Below are 16,959 nucleotides of genomic sequence, written 5' to 3'. Positions count from 1 at the left end.
ACACACATAGACATTTGTTATACAGTTTATAAACAGTATTTCCATACAACTAATAATTGATTTATCAATGATTTCTTGATTCATCAATAAATCCTTGATTCATATCTCTCCTTTTGTCTCTCAGCGCGTCACCCATTGCTGGTTTCCTAGACGACTATGCGTACGTTATCTGTGGTCTGCTGGACCTGTATGAGGCCACGCTGCAGGCAGAGTGGCTTCGCTGGGGGGAGGAGCTACAGGACAGACAGGACCTCCTCTTCTGGGATGCAGAGGGAGGGGGCTACTACTGCAGTGACCCCACAGACCCCACCGTACTGCTACGACTCAAGCAGGGTGAGTCTCTCTCAATAATGTTGGGTAGAAAAGTCATGAGGAATGGCTCTTCGATATCACTTTAACTGTGATTTATCAATACCCACTCAATATGTCATGTTTGCCAGGAGACTGGTGTTTTTCTGTCCTGGAGAAAAAAATATGTTTGTGTAAAAGCGCCAGGTCTAATGTTCTGAATGCCACAGCTCCATGTTTTATATCCAGTAATTGGATAGATGTGCACACATAGCTTTATGTTCATGACATTTCAGGACTTTTTGGGGAGTACACATTTTTGACCATTAAAAATGCTATTTACCCTAACCCTAACCTTAACCCCAAAAACCCTAGCCCTAACCTTAACGCCAAAACTCTAAACCTAACCCTTAAGCTTAAAATAGCATTTGAACAAATTCAGGACATGGAAAGGTTATAGTTTTCCTACCTTGTCAGGACATTCAGGTGAATTGTTAGGACATTTAGGTCCTGATAAGGTAGGAAAACAAGTACACATGCACACAAGCAGACAGACCGACAATAGCACAAACACTAGCACAAACAAACACACTGCCTTGCCTCTTGACTAATGGCACTGTGCAAATGGCTCTGACAAGAGTTGGATACCAAGGTAGAAAAAAAAGGAAAATGGAAAGATAAAAAAGCGAAAAAGATAATAATTATTCTTGTTTTAGCCAGTTGACAGATTAAAACTGACTTGTGTTTGTGTGTGTGTGCGACTGCACATTTTTAATGTGTGTGTGTGTGTGTGTGTGTGTGTGTGTGCCCGTGCCTGTGTGTGTGATTAGACGTGACATGCGAGGCCTTTCTCATCTCTGAGCATTGACGGGACCATTATGTTGCTCGCAATGCGTTGAATTCAGCTCCATTAGTGACGCTACGTCGCTGTGTGTGTGTGTGTGTGTGTGTGTTTCTGTCACAGGAAGATGGATTGCCCTACAGTCCAGTGGCACTCTGTATTTTACATCCTGACCCAAAGCTGTGTGTGTCTCACCCCGTTCCACCCCTCTCTGCTGTGTGTGTGTTTTTCACGGCAATCCACTGTTACTTGTGTGTATGATTTCTGCCATGGGGCACAGGGTGAGGAGAGATATGAAAAACGATTTAGTGGACCCTATATCCCCCCATGTGGTTATGCATGACTGTGTGTGCATAGGCCTCCTGCTTGGGGCTCACAGTATGAAATGAAATGTATAAAATTATTTAGTGGACTATAGCCTCTCGCATGTGTTGGTGCACGTGTTCCCTTGTGTGTGTGTGTATGTTTGTCTGTCTGAATCAAAAGCGGATGGCTTGTGTCAGTCATCACCATCACCATAATATTGCATTATTGTCGATACGATATGTCATCAAAAATAATATCCCGATATGTAACTATCAATTTTTTTTATTACCCCCCCATCACTAATGAGAAGAGCAGCGCTGTAATCTCATTGGCCGCCAAAAGGAGATAAACACCAATCACTTAACAGGACTGAGTCATGAGGGCACCTGTCAGTCACTTCATATCAACTCACACGTCACATCTGACACACATGCGCGCACACACACACACACACGCACGCACACATACAGGCACATCCACACACTCAGGCATAATCAGAACAAATGTTTTCCCGAGCAAATTTATGTAGATTAGCATTTAATCTTACTGCAAGAGTCACTTGTCAAAGATATTTCATTTGAAAAGTTGAAGTTGGCTCTGAGTCTGAATACAAAACAGTATACACTTTTTGATCTTTCACTAACATGAAATGACTGTCTTTATGTCTCTGTTTCTCTCAGACCAGGACGGTGCAGAGCCCAGTGCTAACTCTGTGTCTGCCTTGAACCTGCTGCGTCTGTCCCACTACAGTGGTCGTAAGGACTGGTCACAGCGGTCACAACAGCTACTGGCTGCCTTTTCTGACCGGCTGACCAGAGTCCCCATAGCCCTGCCAGAGATGGTCAGGGGCCTGATGGCTAACCACTACACACTCAAACAGGTAACACACATGTACGGTCCACCCAAACACACACACACAAACTCAAAGTTGTATAGTTTGGAGTGGAACAAACTAAACTTTTATCCTACGGCTGGATATTTGTGCTAAAAAAGGAGAGGAAAAAACATTTACAGAGAGAAAGAAAAAAGGCAAGAACATTGGAAGTGTTCTGTCCATCATATTTCACCTGCGGAGGAGAAGTCATCGAGGGGGCGGAGATAACAAGCTGTGTGTGTGTGTGTGTGTGTGTGTGTGTGTGTAAGTCAGATAGGGGGCGGATGATAACAAGCTAGGGATCAGACAAGGTTAGCCGAGCCCAGAACACACCTTCTCCTCTCTCGTTACTGCTACAACCACCACTGACCTCTCTAGCTCTACCTCTCTCTGGATCCTTCTCTCTTTTTCTCACTGTTTTTCTCTCTCTCTTTCTCGCTCTGTTTCTCTCTATCTCTTCTATTCTCTATTCCTCTCTTTCCTAAACCTCTTTATTGCTCTCTCGCTCAGTCTTTCTCCTCTGTCTTAGTATATTTTCCGCATCATTCATTAATTCATTCTCCCTTTAATGTTCTTTCACTTCTCTCTTCTCTTCCACCTCTCTCTCTCTCTCTCTCTCTCTCTCTAGATAGTCATCTGTGGCCAGAGCGATGCCCCGGACACCTCCAGTCTGCTAGCAACAGTCAACTCTCTGTTCCTTCCACACAAGGTATGACTAAAATGTAAAGGTACGAATTAAGGGCTCAATCCATCCTTAGGCAGTTTGAAGTAGCAATCCACCAGTACAGTACATCCTGACCAACCTGTCTTAATGAGTAATTACTAGTTAGTTATTACTTATTCTAAATTACTTATAATTACACACTCCCTCGGGCCTTATTGCTTATTTAAATGATTTCTGAGTTATTTAGGAGTGACACATCCTCTTGTCCTTAAGTTTGTCTCATAATGAGTGTTACAGCAATCATACCAAAAGGTCAGGTTGTCAAATTCATCTCACACATACACACACACTTTCATACTCACACACAGTCTCTCTCTCACACACACACACACACACACACACACACACACACACACACAGCAGGGCTGGTTGTGACAGTGCCTGGGGTGTTGGCTAACATCGTGTTGTTTAAATGTCAGGCACAGTGGCCTTGCTGTATCGCGAGTGATTAAGGCCTAAAATAATCCAAATTAAGCTACTGATTTAGAGAATGACCGATATTGGTTTTTAATGGCCGATACCAATTATTTTAGGTCAAAGAGGCCTATATTTTATGCCAATAATAAATATAATTAAATTTGAACATTTTGATGAGACATTTTCTCAGAGACAACCATGTATTCAATAACAAATACATTATACAACCATACAATCAATTTGACTTAGTTTTTAACAATTTAACTACATAACAACATAATGGTTATCATTATTTGAATGGTGCAAGTGCTGGTTCGGGTTTATTGTTTTATTTGTTTATTTTAATTTTTAAAAGTGTCACGTGTACATGTGACACTTACATGTCACGTGTAAGTTGTACGTTTATTATTATAGATCTCACCATGAACGCCCTACAGACTTCTACATGTACATTCTGGATTTTTTGTATTTATTGGCAGAGTAATCTAATCAATTAAATTTGTGTCGATTTAGCTAAAATAGGCCTATCACCTCTATAAAAAAAGATTAGGCTAGTTGATTTGCAGCCAGCCACCATTAGGCTACTGTGTAGATGAACACTACCGGTCAAAAGTTTTAGAACACCTCCTCATTCAAGGGTTTTTCTTTATTTTTACTATTTTCTACATTGTAGAATAATAGTGAAGACATCAAAACTATGAAATTACACATATGGAATCATGTAGTAACCAAAGAAGTGTTGAACAAATCAAAATATATTTTATATTTGAGGTTCAAATAGCCACCCTTTGCCTTGATGACAGCTTTGCACATTCTTGGCATTCTCTCAGCTAGCTTCACCTGGAATGCTTTTCCAACAGTCTTGAAGGAGTTCCCACATATGCTGAGCACTTGTTGGCTGCTTTTGCTTCACTCTGCGGTCCGACTCATCCCAAACCATCTCAGTTTGGTTGTGGTCGGGGGATTGTGGAGGCCAGGTCATCTGATGCAGCACTCCAGCACTCTCCTTCTTTGTAAAATAGCCCTTACACAGCCTGGAGGTGGGTTGGGTCATTGTCCTGTTGAAAAACCAAAAATCTCAAATTTGGACTCTAGACCAAAGGACAAATTTCCCTCTGAACAGTTGATGTTGAGATGTGTCTGTTACTTGAACTCTGTGAAGCATTTATTTGGGCTGCAATTTCTGAGGCTGGTAACGCTAATGAACTTTTCCTCTGCAGCAGAGGCAACTCTGGGTCTTCCATTCCTGTGGCGGTCCTCATGAGAGCCAGTTTCATCATAGTGCTTGATGGTTTTTGCAACTGCTCTTGAAGAAACTTTAAAAGTTCATGAAATGTTGCATATTGACTGACCTTCATGTCTTAAAGTAATGATGGACTGTCGTTTCTCTTTGCTTATTTGAGCTGTTCTTGCTATAATATGGACTTGGTCTTTTACCAAATAGGGCTATCTTTTGTACCTTGTCACAACACAACTGATTGGCTCAAACGCATTAAGAAGGAAAGAAATTCCACAAATTAACTTTTATGGCACACCTGTTAATTGAAATGCATTCCAGGTGACTACTTCATGAAGCTGGTTGAGAGAATGCCAAGCGTGAGCATAGCTGTCATCAAGGCAAAGGGTGGTTATTTGAATAATCTAAAATATATTTTGATTTGTTTAACACATCTTTTTGGTTACTACATGATTCCATATGTGTTATTTCATAGTTTTGATGTCTTGACTATTATTCTACAATGTAGAAAATAGTAAAAATAAAGAAAAACCCTTGAATGAGTAACTGTTCTAAAACTTTTGACTGGTAGTGTAGGCCTATTTCTAAAATAGGCCTAGTTGTTTCATTGTGTGAATAGTTTTTTCAGCTACCCTCCTTTTGTTAAAGGGATACTTCTGGATTTTGGCAATGAGGCCCTTTATCTACGTCTCCAGAGTCAGATGAACGTCTCTGCGTGCATTTTGAAGGAAGTTCCTATCTAGCGCAATTGCTAACTAGGGTTAGCGCAGTGACTGAAAGTCCCTCCAGTCATTGTGCTAAGGCTAGTTAGCATTGGCTCGTGAAACTACCTCTAACTTCCTTCATACTAGACACAGAGACATAAAAATGGTATCCACCAGTTCATCTGACTCTGGGGAAGTAAATTAAGGGCATCATTGCCAAAATCCAGAAGTATCTCTTTAATGTATCAATTGCCCGTTACATAGCCTGATCATTTATATCCAGTGCTTGACTTGGGCAGGTCGTCACCGGAGCTGAGTAGCCTACCAGCACCTCAAATCTTCTACTGAGCTCCTGTTTTTTTGTCAATGTCTTCGTTGTCTTTTCTGGTTCCTCTGTCCTGTCAATGCTGAGTGATCACGCATCCTCAGCACGGAAATATAATAAGGCTAATTTGCCTAAACGCAAATGTATGCCAGACCTATAAAAGTGGGGATGTTTGATAGCTGAGTATTTCTTGTTGGCTTAACACACCACTACCAATGAGCAAATCCTTTAGCCTACCTCTTAGAACCACAGTCCTGCTCAGCGGTGGTGGCAGGACTTTTTCACTGGGGTAGCTGTGGGGTAACCTGGCCATTGCATAGGGGTAGAGGGCTGCATTACCGCGGGACCCAGGGGCTCTGACAGAGATCATTGCGGCACAGTCTGCATTTTTCATGCTGCGGGCGGTCAGACAGACAACTTTCTTTTGTGCAGATTTTTAAAATGTGTGTTTGTGTGTTGTGTGCCGAAAGGAGGCTGCCTGCGCACTGTGATGGTGTGTGCGAGGCGAGCAGATTTATAATAATAAGGCTTTAATTATATAGGCTATATAATAAAGCCATTTAAACTTGTTTTCATTAGAATGGGATTTTTTGGAGACTGAGTTAATTTCACACTGCTCTACAAAGCAACAAAGGCTAAAACATCATCTTTTTTGATGATGAAAGCGCATATGCCTATAGGTTTGCTGCATGCAAAGATCTAGACCAATTTAACCTTTCTTTTTTATATTTAACCAGCTTAATTATTTTTTTATTTAACCAGGAATTTCACCTTTATTACACCAGATCGGTCTAATTGAGATGAACATTGAATAATAACTTATTCAATCGTTTTTCTCGTTAAAACAGACTGAGCAAAACATTTAATCTCATGCAAACAACCTATAGCCTGAAGATCTAAACGACAGGAAGGTTTTTGCCACACGCAGGCTGCAAACACAATGTCTCTTGTTTAAATAAACCAAGCCTCTCCAACCCTGTTCCTGTAGGTTTTTGTTTTAACCCCAGTTGTAACTAACCTGATTCAGCTTGTCAACCAGCTAATTATTAGAATTAGGTGCTCTAGATTAGGGTTGGAACAAAAACCTACAGGACGCTCCCCAGGAACAGGGTTGTAGAGCCCTGCTTAAACTACATTTGTTATTTCCATGATATTGTAAAACTTTGTTCGTTTAAACAGTACAAAACAATTGCTCTCAAACAACAGCTAGAGAGAGGGGGAAGAGATGGGTGAGTTGCCAGAGGAGATTCATCAATAACAAGAAGGGAACAGTGAAATATCCGCCAGAGTTTAGGCTACCCTTATCAATAAGTGGTTGCACAGATTTAGATAAAGCACTCACTCAAATTAAAATGTAGGCCTGGTGTCAAGATAACCACCTTGCTTCACAAAAATGGATCAACGGCAGATAGAATATGGATAGGTTGCGTGCATGTGTTTCTATTTTCTAATGGTTGTCAATGTCATCTTCATATAGCCTAGGCCTATATCACAGCTGTCTCCATATCTCCCCATAACTTTCCTCGTCAATTTATATGATAGGGTACGTTGATTTAGCGTTATCCTATAATGTAGACTTTTTGATATCCTACAGAAAGGATTTGAAGCTAAGACAAGGTTTTTAATACGTTATTTGAGAAAGGTGAAATGTGATTTGAGTGAGATGCGCTGCAGGCGGCTTTGATTGATTGGCCCTTTTAGGTGGGTGGGTGTGCATGTATGAGTTTGTTAATTATTTCTATGTCCATTCAGAAAGTTTCCTGAAATTGGTCTAGCCTATCTGGACTTCATCTCTTTAATCAGGTAGAAAGAAAACTGTAGGCAGCAAGCATCATGATGGTCGGCATGTGCAATTGAGGCATGATGACAGGTGCCAGTTTTGCGTTTCCTCTCTTATTAAATGGGGTGCAAAGAATGAAACGTAGCCACGCTCCTTTCACGATTCATCCTATAGCATAATTATCCTCATATTTTCAGTAGTATATTATTTTTCCAGTAGGCCTAGTATATGATTTTTCTCTCATTACGGCGGCCTCTCTAGCCACTTTGAACAGCATACCCTATTGCCACTGAGAATGACCGCAGCAGCCTATACTTTGCGAGTGGCTGCCTGCTGACACTTGTGCGCACGCACACCAACACACCCACACACTCAATACAATTATGTTATCGTAATGGTGAGGTAGTCTGCTGCTGTTAGCAATCATTTCTTTGGAAAGTAAATGCTATAATGCCAATTTATTTACATTGTAACATGTACCTTGGTGGTATCTCAGTTCAGTGGGGTAATGGGAACATATAGTAGATCACATCATAGAGATAGTCAATAAGGATTACCTCCAGCACCAGTAACAACCAGTACAAATGAACTAGTAGAGAGAATCTCTGCAGCACTGGATAAGCCATGAGTAGAATAATGCCCCACAAGAGAAAAGAGAGAAAATAAAAGGAGACCGTTGGGATCCATGTTCAAATGCACTGGAAGTTCTGGGAGAGCAATTTCAACTCTAGCTAAGAGGGTTAGGGATAACGCAGGACCTTCTGATGTTTCTGGTGTTTAAAATGAGGAGCGAAGAAAGAGGGAGAGAAAATAGAAACCCTTGGTGGGGCCGATATCGTCATGAATGGAAGGAGAGAGGTTCTCATTTTAACGAGCGTATATTGAGAGAGAGAAAGAAGGAACGAAAGAAAGAGGGTACCACAGAGATGCATCTCCAGATGCAGACAAAACAGGAAGTAATTAGCAGTACCATTGGACACAAACACACACACATCACAGGGGAGAAGCCTTGGACGGGCAGAATTTTGCTCTGCCCAGAGTTCCCCTGAGTGGCGCAGTGGTCTAGCTGTGCCACTAGAGATCCTGGTTCGAATCCAGGCTCTGTCGCAGCCGGCCGCGACCGGGAGACTCATGGCCAGCGCACAATTGGCCTAGCGTTGTCCAGGGTAGGGGAGGGAATGGCCGGCAGGGATGTAGTTCAGTTGATAGAGCATGGCGTTTGCAACGCCAGGGTTGTGGGTTCGATTCCCACGGGGGACCAGTATGAAAAAAAATAATATATATATGTATTCACTAACTGTAAGTCGCTCTGGATAAGAGCGTCTGCTAAATGACTAAAATGTAAATGTAAGTACCCCCTCATGTGCGTTTTACCAGTAAGCCTATGGTCTCATGAGTCTTCTCAAGTACCGCCTATGGATAGGGCAAGTACCCCCAGGGTCCTAGTACCCCTGGTTGGGAACCCCTGATTTAACAGGCCTCCTGAGTACAATATCGCGCCCTAGAGGGAGAACTAATGTTCCCATAACATCTGATAGGAGAGGAAGGGAGGGAGAGAGAGGGGAAGAGGGAGAGAGGAAAGGAGGAGAAAAAGAGAGGGAGAATAAGGTGGAGGAGAAAGGGAGGAGGGAAAAGAGAGGGAGGATAAGGTGGAGGAGAAAGGGAGGAGGGAAAAGAGAGGGAGGATAAGGTGGAGGAGAAAGGGAGGAGGGAAAAGAGGGAGGATAAGGTGGAGGAGAAAGGGAGGAGGGAAAAGAGGGAGGATAAGGTGGAGGAGAAAGGGAGGAGGGAAAAGAGAGGGAGGATAAGGTGGAGGAGAAAGGGAGGAGGGAAAAGAGAGGGAGGATAAGGTGGAGGAGAAAGGGAGGAGGGAAAAGAGAGGGAGGATAAGGTGGAGGAGAAAGGGAGGAGGGAAAAGAGAGGGAGGATAAGGTGGAGGAGAAAGGGAGGAGGGAAAAGAGAGGGAGGATAAGGTGGAGGAGAAAGGGAGGAGGGAAAAGAGCGAATGAAGGACATGAGAGAAAGAGAAGAGAGCGAAGGAAAGATGAGGAAATAAAATAACAAAGGAAGAAGCGTGAGAAGGGGAGAGTGTTCTCCACGACACATTAGGCAGAGTGAGAGAAGATGTAGTTTAATTCAATTCTAATCATGAAGTCATCTGTTAGTCAGGGCTGAGGCAAGGCAGGGTTAATTGTGGGGAATGAGCTGTGTACAGTTTGATGCATTCTAGCACAAGCGCGCACACACACATACTTTGTTTATTCCATTTCTATTCATTGCTACACTCTAGAGCCCTCAAACTCAACTCTGGACCTCTAAGCCAGTTCCACAGCGTTTTTTCATTGTTTTAGACCTGATTTAGACCTGGGAAACCCGGTGGGTGCAGTTAATTATCAGGTAGAACAGAAAGCCAGCAGGCTCTGGACCTCGTAGGGTAAGAGTTGAATACCCCTGCTCTAGAGTTTAGAAGCACCCCTAACCCCCCAAATAAATTAATGCTTCAGACAATGATGTGTAAAATTGGCCTTGATTGTAATTGCTGTGTGCAAAATGTTGGTAAATGTTCTATTAAAGGCCAATATGGGTTGATTATCAGGGTTGCTAGTTGTGCCTAATCTTTTTACGACGGTTACAAGTAAACACACATCGTCTTTTAACAAGTACCTGATCTCTCTTACACTCTCTATCTTTCGCACTGAATCTCTTTCCCTTTCTCAGTCTTTCTTCTTTAGTCTTCCTTTTCACACCCTCTCTCTAACTCACTTGCTCTTTCTATCGTAAGGGAATAGGGATTAGCAGTATTTTCCACTAGTGCCGGATGTCGGCTATACAGCCGATTTACAGAGTCATTTTCAGCCGGGTACTTTTTCCACTTAAATTAACTAGGCTACTTTTCAATTCGCTAGTCAGAAAAAAAGTCTGCTGAGCCCGATCCTGCTAGAATGAACGATATGCATATTCTAGCAATCTATTGATAGGACAGGCGCCTGTCAGTCACAAAGTGAGCGATGACAGGGAAACACTAATGGTTTGACAGTCTGCTGTCGGTCCCGCCTCTCAGTACCTGGGTGTGTGCGTGCTGTGTTTGCAGTTGAATTTCTACACGGAGGGAGAGAGCATGAAATTGCACGTCCCATATAATGTGAGTGAATTTGCACGTCCAATATAATGTGGTAATGAGTCGAAATCCACATAGCCTATTGTTTTCTGGTTCATTCAGTTATTTTATTTCACATGCAGGGTCTGACATTAACGATGGCTTGCTGGCCCGGGGCCACTAAAACATGCTGGGCCAGTGGATCTCGTCAGTCACTGGCCCCAGTATCTTTTCAGCGCATTTTTGCATTCCAGTTCATAATTTACCTGCTCTGTCGCAGTCTATTTACATTTTACATTTTAGTCATTTAGCAGACGCTCTTATCCCAAGAGCGACTTAGTTAGTGAGTGCATACATTTTCATACTGGCCCCCCGTGGTTAACGAACCCACAACCCTGGCGTTGCAAGCGCCATGCTCTACCAACTGAGCTACATGGGACCATTGAAGACTACACACGTAAATGTCATGCTATTTGTATTTGAGAAATCTGATTGGGCGTTCATTCAAGCACCACCACGCTCCAGCTAGTCACAACTTCTCGAGCAGTACATGAGTTGATGTCTCGCTGAGCTTTTTTATTTTAGGGAAAGTGATTTATAAAAGTGAAGCTCCAATAGTGAACATACTAGCAATATGCTGGCTACTGTTGATAGTCTGCAAAAAGAAAGCTACAAAAAGTCACCTGGCATTCCTCTTGCAATGTTTTTCATGGTTCAGGATCCTTAGTTCCAGTGAAGGCAAATCTTAACGCTACGCTACAGCATACAATGACATTCTAGACGATTCTGTTTTTCTAAATTCGTGGCAACCGTCTGGAGAAGGCCCTTTCCTGTTTCAGCATGACAATGCCCCCGTGCACAAAGCGAGGTCCATACAGAAATGGTTTGTCGAGATTGGTGTTGAAGAACTTGACTGGCCTGCACAGAGCCCTGACCTCAACCCCATCAAACACCTTCAGGATGTATTGGAACGCCGACTGCGAGCAAGGCCTAATCGCCCAACATCAGTGCCCAACCTCACTAATGCTCTTGTGACTGAATGGAAGCAAGTCCCCGCAGCAATGTTCCAACATCTAATGGAAAGCCTTACCAGAAGAGTGGAGGCTGTTATAGCAGCAAACGGGGAACCAACTCCATGTTAATGCCCATGATTTTGGAATGAGATGTTCGACGAGCAGGGTCCACATACTATTGGTCATGTAGTGTACCTACTTTAGAAACAAAAATTAATGCAATTAATATAATGCAATTTCTAAAGAATAGAGTAAGGACTTGCATTGCTAAATTATATTACACAGTTTTTTAATACATATCATAATAACCAAATGTAGCCTATTACCGTAATAGCTGGATATAGAGAGAAAGCATGCCAACCTATAGGTCCTGATGACCCCAATGCATTTAAGAACTACACAATGTCCGGGCCGGTAGAAATTCTGGTCGGGCCAGTGAGAAAAAAAAGTTAACGTTCGACCTTGGCGTGTTTCATATGCAGCCACAGGGTGGTGGCGCATAGGCTATTTACTGTGCTTTGATTGACAAACAGCAAGCTTGACTAGTTTACAAAAGGTGTCGAACTGACTGAATAAAGTCGATCTCATATATCCTTGCCATTCGTAAATCATACAACGTAGTTGTATAAAAATATAAACTCAATATGCAACAATTTCAAAGATTTTACTGAGTTAAAGTTCATATAAGGAAATCAGTCAAATGAAATACATTCATAAGGCCCTAATCTATGGATTCACATGACTGGGAATACAGATATACAGTGGGGGAAAAAAGTATTTAGTCAGTCACCAATTGTGCAAGTTCTCCCACTTAAAAAGATGAGAGTGGACTGTAATTTTCATCATAGGTACACGTCAACTATGACAGACAAATTGAGGGGAAAAAATCCAGAAATTCACATTGTAGGATTTTTAATGAATTTATTTGCGAATTATGGTGGAAAATAAGTATTTGGTCACCTACAAACAAGCAAGATTTCTGGCTCTCACATACCTGTAACTTCTTCTTTAAGAGGCTCCTCTGTCCTCCACTCGTTACCTGTATTAATGGCACTTGTTTGAACTTGTTATCTGTATAAAAGACACCTGTCCACAACCTCAAACAGTCACACTCCAAACTCCACTATGGCCAAGACCAAAGAGCTGTCAAAGGACACCAGAAACAAAATTGTAGACCTGCACCAGGCTGGGAAGACTGAATCTGCAATAGGTAAGCAGCTTGGTTTGAAGAAATCAACTGTGGGAGCAATTATTAGGAAATGGAAGACATACAAGACCACTGATAATCTCCCTCGATCTGGGGCTCCACGCAAGATCTCACCCCGTGGGGTCAGAATGATCACAAGAACGGTGAGCAAAAATCCCAGAACCACACGGGGGGACCTAGTGAATGACCTGCAGAGAGCTGGGACCAAAGTAACGAAGCCTACCATCAGTAACGCACTACGCCGCCAGGGACTCAAATCCTGCAGTGCCAGACGTGTCCCCCTGCTTAAGCCAGTACATGTCCAGGCCCGTCTGAAGTTTGCTAGAGTGCATTTGGATGGATGATCCAGAAGAGGATTGGGAGAATGTCATATGGTCAGATGAAACCAAAATAGAACTTTTTGGTAAAAACTCAACTCGTCGTGTTTGGAGGACAAAGAATGCTGAGTTGCATCCAATGAACACCATACCTACTTTGAAGCATGGGGGTGGAAACATCATGCTTTGGGGCTGTTTTTCTGCAAAGGGACCAGGACGACTGATCCGTGTAAAGGAAAGAATGAATGGGGCCATGTATCGTGAGATTTTGAGTGAAAACCTCCTTCCATCAGCAAGGGCATTGAAGATGAAACGTGGCTGGGTCTTTCAGCATGACAATGATCCCAAACACACCGCCCGGGCAACGAAGGAGTGGCTTCATAAGAAACATTTCAAGGTCCTGGAGTGGCCTAGCCACTAGTTGAAAGTCCGTGTTGCCCAGCGACAGCCCCAAAACATCACTGCTCTAGAGGAGATCTGCATGGAGGAATGGGCCAAAATACCAGCAACAGTGTGTGAAAACCTTGTGAAGACTTACAGAAAACGTTTGACCTGTGTCATTGCCAATAAAGGGTATATAACAAAGTATTGAGAAACTTTTGTTATTGACCAAATACTTATTTTCCACCATAATTTGCAAAGAAATTCATTAAAAATCATACAATGTGATTTTCTGGATTTTTTTCTCCTCATTTTGTCTGTCATAGTTGACGTGTACCTATGATGAAAATTACAGGCCTTGTACAATTGGTGGCTGACTAAATACTTTTTTCCCCCACTGTATATCTGTTGGTCACAGATACCTTAAAAAAAAAATAGGGCCGTGGATCAGAAACCAGTCAGTATCTGGTGTGACCACCATTTGCCTCATGCAGCGCGACACATCTCCTTTGCATAAAGTTAATCAGGTTGTTGATTGTGGACTGTGGAATGTTGTCCCACTCTTATTCAATGGCTGTGTGAAGTTGCTGGATATTGTTGGGAACTGGAACACACTGTACACGTCGATCCAGAGCATCAGATATCCCCCTTTCCCTTTCCCAAACATGCTCAATGTGTGACATGTCTGGAGGAAGAACTGAGACATTTTCAGCTTCCAGGAATTGTGTACAGATCCTAGCGACATGGGGCCGTGCATTATCAGGCTGAAACATGAGGTGGTGGCAGCAGATGAATGGCACGACAATGGGCCTCAGAATCTCGTCACGGTATCTCTGTGCATTCGAATTGCCATTGATAAAATGCAATAGTGTTCATTGTCCGTAGCTTATGCCTACCCATACCATAACCCCACCGCTATCATGGGGCACTCTGTTCACAAACCGCTCGCTCACCCGACAGTGCCATCTGCCCGGTGCAGTTGAAACCGGGATTCATCCGAGAAGAGTACAGTGGAGGCTAGCATTTTCCCACTGAAGTCGGTTACGACACCGAACTGCAGTCAGGTCAAGACCCTGGTGAGGACGACAAGCACGCAGATGAGCTTCCCTGAGACGGTTTCTGACAGTTTGTGCAGAAATTATTTGGTTGTGCAAACCCACAGTTTGATCAGCTGTCCGGGTGGCTGGGCTCAGACGATCCTGCAGGTGAAGGACTGGGCTGGCGTGGTTACACGTGGTCTGTGGTTGTGAGGCCAGTTGGACGTACTGCCAAATTCTCTAAAACGACGTTGGCGGCGGCCTATGGTAGATAAATTAACATAAAATTATCTGGCAACAGCTCTGGTGGACATTCCTGCAGTCAGCATCCCAATTGCGTGATCCCTCAAAACTTGAGACATCTGTGGCACTGTGTTAGTGACATAACTGCACATTGTAGAGTGGCCTTTTATTGTCCCTAGCACAAGGTGCACTTGTGTAATGACCATGCTGTTTAATCAGATTCTTGATATGCCACACCTGTCAGGTGGATGGATTATCTTGGCAAAGGAAAAATGCTCACTAACAGGGATGTAAACAAATTTGTGCACAACATTTTAGAGAAATACGTTTTTTGTGCGTATGGAACATTTCTTGGATCTTTTATTTCAGCTCATGAAACATGGGACCAACATTTTACATGTTGCGTTAATGATTTTGTTCAGTGTATATTTCCATGGTATCGCATCCGGACAAGTAAACTAAAGATCTCATTTGTATTTTCGATTTGAAGTCCATTAGGACTTGCCAGACAGTGACGTTAAAGTGAGTGACTCTTCAGTTGCCTAGCGAATTGCATCGGTAAGAGAGCTGTTCATTTGGGTCCCTAATTTGCAACCTTTTAGGCTTTTTGGCGATTATCTGCAAATAAATGATAAACATTCTATGAAGATAGTGAATCCTCCTCACTGCAGGAACAAAAGGTAGGCTAGTGTAGAGCTCCTCACTCTGGTCCAAAATATGATAAAAGAAAACGGATTTAATTGTTTTAAAAGGTAATGATACTTATACAATATTTTATTTTTTGTAATATTTTCTTTTACTTTTCTTTGACAATAAACAAAAACATACATAGACAAAAACAATAGACAACTTAACATTTGCGTGCGTACATACATACATACATTTCAACAAACATTAATGACATCACCCAATGGGTTGGGCAATAATATTTGTGTATCTCACTGCACGGATAGACGGATTAAAAGTAAACTTACATTTTAAAACTTCTGAAAGTCAGCCTTCTAACTCTGCCCATAACTTTTGGACTTTATAGCACTCACAGAAGGCATGAATTATTGAGTCATTGTTAGTTTTACACTTAAGACATGACTGCTGTTGTCGTGACGTGATTTAACATTAATCTGATAACTGTTATTTCTCTAATTTACTATGTTTAATTGTTACCCGATTTAAAATTAATCATGTAACAATTAACTCATTAGGATTTGGGGCACCAAGGGAGAATTTGTTTAACGAGTTACCATCTCCCAAATTAACTCTAGAAGATATATAGATATCTCTTACGTCAATAAGTCACTTATTAGTCATTACCTCATATCAAATAATTCTGAACGTCGCATAGTCCTTGCATCCGCACAAACCCCAGCCTTACTGATCATTCCGTACCACACAAATTGGTTTAATTATTTATTTACTAACTAACTAAATGATTACATAGGATACACACACACACGGTATAGGTTATTGATTAGAAACTTAACACAATGGAAAAGGGTCCCTAGTGGACTAACACATGACTGCTTGTTCCCCGAAAGATGGATGAGTATAAAGAGAGAAAGAGAACCACAACACTTCTGCATTTGGAAACTACGCGCTTGGTAATCATAATACTTTGCACCCTAACCGCCCCCTGTTTGGAGAAGAAGTCATGAATGTATTTACGTGTCTGAATGTCTGCCTTCGTAGTTTTATTTCTGTTGGACCCAAGCCTTCTTGGGAAGGGTCCGGTTGGGCCTTCTCTCAAACTTGGAGTGGGAGTCTCTGATTGTCACCAGAGGTCACAATGTCCTTCTTCTTAGTTGTCCGTGGCTTAAATGACTGGTCATGTAGTCTGGGCGAAAACCAACAGGGTGGTGTTTCCTTTCACTCGTTCTGGAAGAGTGGTCCTCTGAAGACAGCTAATCAGCCATGTCGATGATCCCCAGTGGGGTGATGAGAGAAGTGTAGTAGACGATGGTTTGAAAAGAGTAACAGGATGGTCCTACTTAAATTCACCTTCTTCGATACAGTACTTAGAACAGCTACTCAGCCGTAACATTGATTGTTAGAGAGGCGACTTTGTCGTCTTCACCTCGTGTTGATTTTCAGGGTCGTAACCAATGGAGACCTAAGCTTCAGCTTGAGTCCGTCTGGTCTGATATGTTAATGCTTAACTCATCTTTTTATAC

General features: G+C 42.3%; 1 protein-coding gene across 1 annotated transcript in view; it reads left to right on the top strand.

Annotated features, from left to right (window-relative positions):
- Positions 1–16,959, top strand: part of spata20 (spermatogenesis associated 20) — a 67,067-nt gene that overhangs the window by 25,091 nt on the left and 25,017 nt on the right. The window contains exons 12-14 of the mRNA XM_041858664.2: positions 125–333; positions 2,116–2,315; positions 2,938–3,018. Coding sequence (XP_041714598.1) covers positions 125–333; positions 2,116–2,315; positions 2,938–3,018 — 490 coding nt within the window. The remainder of the gene's footprint in view (positions 1–124; positions 334–2,115; positions 2,316–2,937; positions 3,019–16,959) is intronic.

This window comes from Coregonus clupeaformis, chromosome 31, assembly GCF_020615455.1.
Source record: "Coregonus clupeaformis isolate EN_2021a chromosome 31, ASM2061545v1, whole genome shotgun sequence".
NCBI classification, from domain to species: domain Eukaryota; kingdom Metazoa; phylum Chordata; class Actinopteri; order Salmoniformes; family Salmonidae; genus Coregonus; species Coregonus clupeaformis.
Note: the sequence above shows the minus strand (reverse complement) of the source record. Positions and strands in the feature narration are given on the sequence as shown.